Source organism: Chelonoidis abingdonii, chromosome 1 (genome assembly GCF_003597395.2).
Source record: "Chelonoidis abingdonii isolate Lonesome George chromosome 1, CheloAbing_2.0, whole genome shotgun sequence".
In the NCBI taxonomy this organism is placed as follows: Eukaryota; Metazoa; Chordata; order Testudines; family Testudinidae; genus Chelonoidis; species Chelonoidis abingdonii.
The window spans coordinates 19,110,858-19,120,299 of record NC_133769.1 but is presented as its reverse complement, the minus strand read 5'-3'; the positions used below and the strand labels follow the sequence as shown (position 1 = coordinate 19,120,299).

The window sequence follows — 9,442 nt, the reverse complement described above, 5'->3', positions numbered from 1 at the left end:
CCAGGGAAGGTTTTGGGGGGCTCAAGTGTACCAGGCACGGATTCCTGGTTGGTGGCAGCGAGATAAGATCCAAGCTGGTAATTAAGCTTGGAGGTTCATACTAAGCACCCAGATTTTGGACGCTAAGGTCCAGATTTGAGAAAGAGGCTTATGATAATGTTTCATGGTTGTGTAGACTTTTGGGCTTAGCTCAGAGGTCAAGCTCTAGGACCCTGCAAGGTAGAAAAGTCCAGCTTGGGCTGCAGCCTGAGCCTGAAAATCTACAGTGCAGTGACTGCAACCCAAACCCTGGGAGCCCATGTTGATTGGCATGGGCCAACCACAGGTATCTAGTTACTGTGTAGACATACACACAGTATCAGTGAAGACACCGTGTTACTTAAATTGACTATTATTGGCTCCAGGAGCTGTCCCACTCTGGTTACCGTTGTGAACTCCACTGCCCAGGGGGTCAGGGAGACAGAAAATTGCCCCTCCTCTTTAAAGCCCTGTGAATTTTTGAAATTCCTTTTCTGGTTGTCCGGCCTGGCGTGCACAACTACCAGCTCTCCATTGTTGTGTGCAGCTGCCCAGCTGACCAGGCTGGCTACATGGTGCAGACGCGTTCCTGCCTGCAGAAAATGGACAGTATTAAATCTCCTATGGGGAGAAGAGGTTGTGCAGGCACAGTGCCAATCTAGCCATAGAAACATGGACATCTAGAAGCAGATTACTTGGGGGATACTGGAGAAGGGCTACAACATCGTTGGTATATGTGTACCTGAAATGGAGTGTTCTTTCCCCTTCATAAATTCTGTTCCCTTAATGTATTACGTTTTAGATGTTTTTTTTTTAATTGCCTGGTTCATGTTACAGAATAAAATTCTATTTTTTGGAATAAAATTCATCTTTTTCAGTTCACAATATATGCTGGCTGGTGCTGAGCAGATCTGACACCCACCTCTTTCCTGTTACTTCGCTGTCATGGAACCTGTAACACCATTCATGGACAATATTAAAAGGTGTGTTGACAATGTTCTAATCACTACAAGATTCATATCAGCCTGCAAAAGAGCAAGGCCAGGTAGAATACACTATAGCAACACTTACTACTCTGGCTCACTATTATAACGATCTTTCAAAGCCTCCCTGCGCCGTGTAGCCCTGTCTTGTATCTGAATATTCAAATTCAGAAGACAACTGCTCAACTTCCACCCCAGAGGAAACCTTTCTCCTTTTACTTCACAGATATTATGCAAGACATATCAGGCTGCTATAACCATTGTGATATTTTTCTCACTTAGGTCCAGTCTTGTAAGTAAACAACGCTAGTGGATCCTTCAAACGACCAAAGGGCACATTCTGCTGCCATTGTGCACCTGCTGAGCCTGATGCTGTCCAGGCAGCCAGTGTATAGCTTCATGACCCTTGGGAGCAATAGGTGTAATCTGCTAGTTGGGAAAGAAAGACCCTGCTTGCTGTATTTTGAACAGTTTCGTCTTCTTAAAGATGCGAGCATCATGTACCTTCCCTGAAGAGCCAACACTGACATCAGTAAAGCATCACCAGTGATTTACCAGAGATTGTATTACTATAGAAAAGTAGCCCTTTTTGTGGATCTACTCTGTGGCAAAGTGATCTGATGCTCAAATAGGGATACACGTGCCATCTCTTGCCACATCGCAATTCAGGAACTCCGTTGCTGCAAAACCAGCCACTATGCCCTCCATATTCCCCAGAGTCACAGTCCTGCATAGCAGAAGGCAATTAATAGCCCTGCACACTTGCATGACAATGGCCCTTACGGTGGATCTCCCAACACCAAATTTATTCCTGACTGACATGTAGCAATCTGTCATTGCAAGTTTCCACAGTGTGAATCACCACTCGCTTCTCAACTGTCAGTGCACTGGAGGGCTACGGCAAGTTCAGCATGCTTTGTGGCTTTATGCATCCAAAATCTCTGCAGCCATGTCTCATCATGCCAAACCTGCATGACAATGCAATCCCACCAGTCAATGCTTGTTTCTCACGCCCAGAACTGGTGCTCCGCCATCTCTGGCTGTTCTGTAAATGCCACCAACAACCTGGAATTGGTTCTTTCTATGCCCCACAGCAATCTAGCCTCCAAGCAGGGGCAGCTCTAGGTATTTTGCTGTCACAGGCATGGCAGGAAGGCTGCCTTTGGTGGCTTGGCTGCGGGAGGTCCCCAGTCCTGCCGATTTGACAGCATGCCTGCAGGAGGTCCGCCGAAGCCGCAGGACCAGCGGACCCTCCGCAGGCATGCCATAGAAGGTAGCCTGCCTGCTACCCTCGCGGCGACCGGCAGAGCACCCCCCGTGGCTTGCAGCCCCAGGCACGCGCTTGGCGTGCTGATGCCTGGAGCTGCCCCTACCTCCAAGGAATCATCACGTTCTCCACAGCTCCTCTGGCAGGTCTGCAAACATTACAGGACCATGCCCTCTATGCTTGCAACACTCATGACAATAGTGCAGCGCTGTGCAGACTCCATGCTTCTGTCACAAATGGCAGGTAGCAAGGAAGGATGTATGAGTTTGTAAAAAAAGCTGTGATATATTATAGGATGGAGAACACTTCATTATGCAAAGTTGACCCCCAAGCCTCCCAGTCACCACTGCGTGACTTGTTTTGCCCCCATCAGGCATTGCAAAAACTTCCCAAAACACCCTATGCTGGTTGATGGCAAGTTGTACAGTGGGATTCCCACCCATGGTGCACTGCTCTCTGCACTGATACAAGCTCTCCTACTGAGGACGTGCTCCGCTGACACGAGGAGCAAAGTGTACACATGCACAAGCGATGTAATAACTGTGGTGACTGTATGCCAATGTAACTGAGATCAGCATAATTTTGTAGTGTAGACATGACCTAAATTTTCATTTAAGTGACCAGAGAGCTGACGTTTTTATTTTTCCTGTTATGTCCATCCATAAATTCTCTAGGTTCATGACAAAATGTAAAACCACAGTAACACAAACCATGTATGCGCAATATTTAATAACTAAGCTCTTTGCAAAGAATCAAATTCTTCCCAGTACTGGGACATATTCCACCCCATCCATTCACCTCATTCCCTCAAATAATGCCACTTGGGACACAGGTAAACATTGCCATGTTCTCAGAGGGTCACCAACATAAACTGAGGCATACTAATCGGGAAAATGAATTCTAAGGCTAAGGATCACTGACCTGCTCCCATCCCACTCCCATTTCAACGAGGTGGTTTTTAGTATGAGCCCCTCAGAGGGTCACAACGATAGCAGTATCAAATATGGACGGGTGGTCTCTAAGTTAAACAGGACCCAAATCATTTAGAGTTTTATACATCAAAACCAAATAGCTCAAACTTCACCCAGAAATCAACAGGTAACCAGTGCAGAGCATAGGTGATTAACATACAACCCGGCCAAAACTTTTAACACTGTTTTGAAGGCTGTGGCAAAAGGCACAAATTAGGCCCAGTCCTGTTCACCTGGCAGGCAGGAGAAGTTTTGGCTTTGACTTCAATTGTAAGAAGATTGGGATTTTAATCTCCTTAAATTCAACTGTGTGACGCCTTGGCAGATTTTATACTGTTTCCAAAACAGTATGTGCTGTGGCTTAAGGTCACCTGACCTGTTCTGACTCATCTTTTTCCAGAGCACTGGCATCAGACGGCAGAAGGTTGGCAGACACACTGGCAGGTTTTCAAGGCTGTCGGTACATTGGCAGATTTCAAAGGCTCATTACAGAAAGGAAGAATATCTGGAGCCTTTGCTTTCCCAACAGCAGATTAGTGCCTAGAGACCAACAGGGTTGTACTGAGTTTATTCATTACAAAACACACATAATTATAATCTAGACTTTTAAAAAACAAGAAAGGATCTGGGTCAATTGCAGTGCTGTGTTACCATGCAAGAAACCTGAATTCAGTTCCAAGTCTTGGGGGACAAAATTCCACCTTCAGTACAAGACCCATGCAACCACAGCTGTATCAATTGATTTGCAGGGAAAGTAAGGGCTAGCAGCATCTGGCTCCTAGCCTCTCACTTCTCAGGAGTTAAGTGAGACAGTGCGGAGGCAGTGGATTTAGCCTGTTAGATAAGCTCTGCAGGAGGAAAGCGAATGAGTGCCTCATGCCGTTCACTGCTACATTGCACTTGATTAAACAAGGCTGCAGGCAAGAGGTACTACCATGTGAGGCTTTGGGTGGTAATGGGAGAAATGAACACTCCTTCGGGATGCAGAGGGCAAGCAGGAGAGATGGGAGGAGAGGGGAAGATGAGGGAGAAAAGTTGCATATAGCCAATCCAAGAATTCCATTCCAACGGCTGTGACAGAAGCAGCACAGTTTATTACAGTGCTGCTTTTCTTTTATTTCAGAAATACTAAAATGTGCTAATTTCTCTTTTGAATCTTAGGTAAGAGACCTTTGAAAAAAGTGAATTATTTCAACCCATGAAAAACATAGCCCTCTTGCATCCTCAAACACATAGGAACATTGGACTTGTCCTAATAGATCAGGCTAGTCGTCGGTCCAGTCAAATGGCCTATTTCCTTCCTTGCCCAGTACCAGCTGCTTTAGGGGAAGGGGGAAATAAATCCCTCTAATGAACAATTATGGAATAATCTGTCCATAGGGGAAATTTCTTCCATCTCCATCAGTTAGTGACTGGATTATACCCTGTAGTGTGAGTTTGGCACATTGCCACTGTTGTCACTAGGGAGAGCGTGGGCCTGTTACATTAATGCACAGGGTGCAGTATGTACAGATACATGGGAAGGGACAATTTTGCAGGCCGGTGGAGCTGGGGGTTAGAGCTTGTGAAGGCAAAAATGTTGGAATCGGTCTGAATCGAGCGTGTCCACATGGACTGCTACTTTGTGGGTGCCCAGTGCAAGGAGAGGAGGGAAAAGCTCCTTAAATCCTCCTGCTCCATCCCTAGCAGATAATGCTCTGGTGCCTTTACACTAGGTAAAGGGCTGGAATGACATAAAGAGGCCCTATAAGTCTCATTTCAGCTGCGGGTGGATTCCTTCAGTGCAGGTACTGATGAAGACAGCTTTCTGAGAACCTCCTCGCAAGCACTGGCATAGGATGCATGCCAGCAGAAGGGGCATGTCGGGGCAGGGCTGGGTTCCAGGCAGCACTATGCCCAAAGGCAGAACTAGGAGACAGGTCACAGGACTAGTCTCTCCAGACTCCAGAGCATGCCAGGATCAGGGGCTTGCAAAAGTGGTTTAGTTTCCCTCCCCTTGGGCTGTGAGTTTGCCTCAGGTCCCTAAACCCTCTTTTCAACTCCCTTGTTTTTAAAAGTTTTATAGGAATCCTTACACCTCTTACCTGGCACGAAATATCTAGCCTTGGCGCTGTGCCTCAAAAGAATTGCAGGTAGCTGGTGTTACCACATGCTTTGGCACACTATTGCTTACATTATATTTTACAGAGCAAGCCAACATTATGTTAGATTTTGGGAATCATGGATTCAAATGACAAGTCCTTCAGGGTAAAATCATATCCATGTGTAATATGCATGTGAAAGAATTCTGCTGTGTGTTCTAAGGACGTGGGGAGAGGGTGGGGGAGGCTGCTCAGCACTGACTGCTAACAGATTTGGAGGAGGAATCTAAGGGTACGTCTACACTACCCACTGGATCGGCGGGTAGCGATCGATCTATCGGGGATCAACTTATTGCATGTAGTGTAGATGTGATAAATCAATTCCTGATTGCTCTCCTGTTGACTACTGAACTTCAGCTCGGCAAGAGGTGGAAGCAAAGTGACAGGGGAGCGGCAGCCATCGATTCCGTGCAGCAAGGATGTGAAGTAATTCTAAGTCAATCTAAAATATGTCAACTTCAACTACGCTATTCTCGTAGCTGAAATTGCGTATCTTAGATCAATCCCCCCCAGGGTAGACAGGCCTGGTGCTCTCCCCAACTGTCACTTTGATCATGAGTGGCAGACAATCAGTCCTGTCATCTTCATCCCCATAACTTTCCTTCCCTCACGAGCAAAGAGCCACCACACAGTTCCCCCTTCTGCTTCCTTTTCAATTCACAGCTCCCCTGTGCATTGGAACATGTGTTATTTCCACTGGGAATGGGTGGGTCTAAGGCCAGGCCTGGGGACTGAAAGATTTCACCCAAAATGGTGAATGGACTAAGCAATACATAGTGGTTTAGACAGTCTCAAAGCACCAGGGCACTTCCATTCCCAGAGGTAGCTGGCCAATGGAGTGATAGTGATAGTGGATTTAGAAGCTGCTACTTTCCTTGGTAGAAGCAGAGTGTTGCAATGCTGACCAGAAAGCAGGGAAAGAGAAATAGGAATAAATAAGCAGGAAAAGGATTTGCTAGAAAACAAGACATCTGGGTTAAATGTGCTCTTCACGCAATTAATCATTGAAAGTGTCACTCTGAAGATCTTTGTATATTAATTCTTATTGGGCAAAAAGCTTTGTTCAAGTGCAATATGCACACATCAAATGTGAGAACATGAGTTCTTACATGACCTGTAAAATGCACCATAACCCTGCTATTTATACAAACTGCTGTCAGTTCATTTTTTACATCACTCACTCTGTTTTAAAATAAATGATGGATGCTAAGCGAGGTTAGAGCCATTTCTTGTCATGCACCATTGGTGGAGGGATTAAATTACCTCTTTGTGTATTCCAAGCTCAATGTATCCACAGATAGGGTGGAAGGCTCCTGTGCCACAGACATAAACATGGGTCCGGTTGTAGGGTTGAAGAACCCTGATAAAATTTGCACATTCTGTCTGTTGGGAAAAATGGAGGAAAAGTTAATACTTTGCAACTATGCACACAACAAAACTCATATTTGGTGACTTATTTATTTTTGCTCTCACATCTACCTTTCGTTAAGCCATAGCTAAAATTATTTTTAAAAAGCTGTAGCAACTAAAGCATTAGCACTGGCCAACTACTGTACAGTTCATCCATCAGGCAATGACTTATATGTTATACTGATTACATTCTTGTAATACTGGTATAAAGCCATGAAGAATGACAAAGTACATGGTGAAAGTCTAGTTTTGAGGAGTTCTCTCTGTACCAGTCTTTGTTGTAATAAAGCTCCAGTCTTAATAATTGTCTGGAAATGGGAAAGCTGGCAACCGTTTCCAAAATGTGGTGGGCCCCACGTTTGGCTGCCCCGTTGGTTCCCCTGTCATTTCTTCCAATTAAAGACTCAGTGCAAGCATTAACAGCCAAAGGTTAATTGTGGGAATGGAGGAGGGGGCCCTCCATAACTGTGGCAGTCCTCAGGGCTGCAATAAACTGTCAAAGGGTGCATTATGTATATACTCTCCTTGCATTGGCCCTATCTTATTGGCCAGCAAGGACTGGGGCAAGTCTGTTATGCTCTGATGCACCCTAATCAGCAATCCCAAAACACAAGGAAATTTAAGCAAGACACACAGGAAGGTTGTCAATCAAAACTTGTAACAATTATGAACCAGTTAAGTCAGCAACAGTCTGAACAAAACATCAAAACAATCCAAATAGCAGGTATATAGCAGCTGTCCCGGACTAACTACCATTGGATATGTGCACATACACAGAGGACCAGTAACTATAACAAAGAGGAACAGGAACAGAGAGAAGGAAGCAATGATCAGGAAGGGCACACACACACACACGCACACAAGTCATCACAAGGTCCATGACACCTTTGGACTACTTAGCACCAGGGTAGTCCCTAGACCAGTGGTCCCCAACGTGGTGCCCGCGGGCGCCATGGTGCCTGCCGGGGCATTTATGTGTGCCCGCCTAGTGTCCAGCAGGGCACCTGCCAGGGACAAAGAACTCAGACTGTGGGCGCGGTGTTCTCTGTTCCCAGCAGGTGTGGGGCCTGCCTAGTTCCCAGCAAGGGAGAGAAGCTGCGGCCCCACACCTGCCAGGGACAGAGAACTCTGGAACTGCAGGCTGCAGGAACCGGTGTTCTCGGTCCCTGGCAGGTGCAGGGCCGCGGCTTAAGCCGGAGAGAAACCGCGTCCCCGCGCCTGCCGGGAACAGAGAACTCAGGCTACAGGCATTGCTGTTCTTGGTCCCCAGCAGGTGCAATGCCCACCTAGCAGAGAAGAGAATCTGGGGCCCCGCGCCTGCTGGGGACAGAGTACTCCAGGGCTGCGGGCACCAGCGTTCTCTGTCCTCGCAGCTTTTCTCCAGCTTCTTTCTTCTCTCTGGATTCATATGTTATGTAATATTAAATATGTTTTTTTGTATTATTTAATGTACAAATACAAAATAAGCCTTTAAAAATTGTTGGTGCCCGCCACACTCTTCTGAAAACATGAATGTGCTAGTGGCCACAAAAAGGTTGGGGACCACTACCCTAGATAGTCCTGGTCCTTGCTGTTCAGCAGTGCAATTAACTAGATTGTGGCTGTTCATTGCAAGGTTATGGCATGGGGTGGGGGTAAAGGTCAAGCAATAGCCTTGCCCTAACTGGGAAAAAGAAGCATACAACAAAGCTGTTTGGCCACTTATTTCCAGATTAATATAATATCTGCTGTCTAACCTGTGAGGCTGGAAGAAAGCTGAAGAGGGAATGTTGTAGGTGACACCTACAAGGTGTCACAAAAAACAATATTCATCCCTCCAGCTGCCTCTCTTTTACAAAAGCACAGAGATTGGTCCAATCACAAAGTTTGTGTAGAGATCAGGATCAGAGATTTCCCAGAGCTCAGAGGAGGTGTTGTTCAGACCTGCTGTATTATAGAGATAAGGGACAGCCATTATGTTAGGATGTCAAAAGGAACCTCCTCATAAAGTGTATTTCAATCCAGGGTTTTAGCTTGGGCCTATCCCTTAAACAAACATGCCCAGAGAAGGCCACTGGGTTAGTGGGAAGAGAGGGGAAGAAACTACACATGTATGAGTGGGGCAGGCTTCACATTCTTTATGGCGCTCCTTGTCTTTCATGAGGGAATCTGGTTTCTCTTCACTGTGCAGAAGAGGGAAAGGGGAAGTCTTTTTATTATGCAGAATGATGCATCTTATAGGAAAGGGGATCATGGCACTAGAGAAGATCTTATGAATCCATGAGACTGGTGTTTTACACTGGTGATAATTGCAGCTGTCTATGAATCGAATGAATTTGTAAATGTACAAGTCTGATGCTTTGTTAATGAATTGCAATAAAGCTGTGTTCAGTATATTCCCAAGGGGAAGGGACTTTTTGATGGTCACAAGAACTTTCAGTGGCTTTGGATCAGGCCCATAATGAGTATCATAGGATTCATTTCATAATGGAGTTGATTCACTTCTCAATATGATCTGTGGCTGAATTTTGATTGTACACTGAGTTTTGCATGTATACTGATGGCTCAGCACCTCTTCTACTCAGTATTGTTCCACATTCTCCTTGAAGCATCAGCATTTGAATAGAGATGAAACTACTCTGTTAGGTTAGTGATTTCAATAACAATTGCAAG

The 9,442-nt window shown here is 45.7% G+C and overlaps 1 protein-coding gene across 8 annotated transcripts in view; it reads right to left on the bottom strand.

Annotated features, from left to right (window-relative positions):
- The window catches only part of LOC116837266 (semaphorin-3D), a 207,321-nt gene that overhangs the window by 100,218 nt on the left and 97,661 nt on the right, over positions 1 to 9,442 (bottom strand). For 6 of the 8 annotated variants that reach the window (XM_075064377.1, XM_075064398.1, XM_075064410.1 and 3 more), the window contains one exon: positions 6,644 to 6,763. In XM_075064377.1, coding sequence (XP_074920478.1) covers positions 6,644 to 6,763 — 120 coding nt within the window. Of the gene's footprint in view, positions 1 to 542; positions 612 to 6,643; positions 6,764 to 9,442 lie in introns of all 8 variants that reach the window. The other 2 variants (XM_075064375.1, XM_032801535.2) reach the window with 1 other exon arrangement.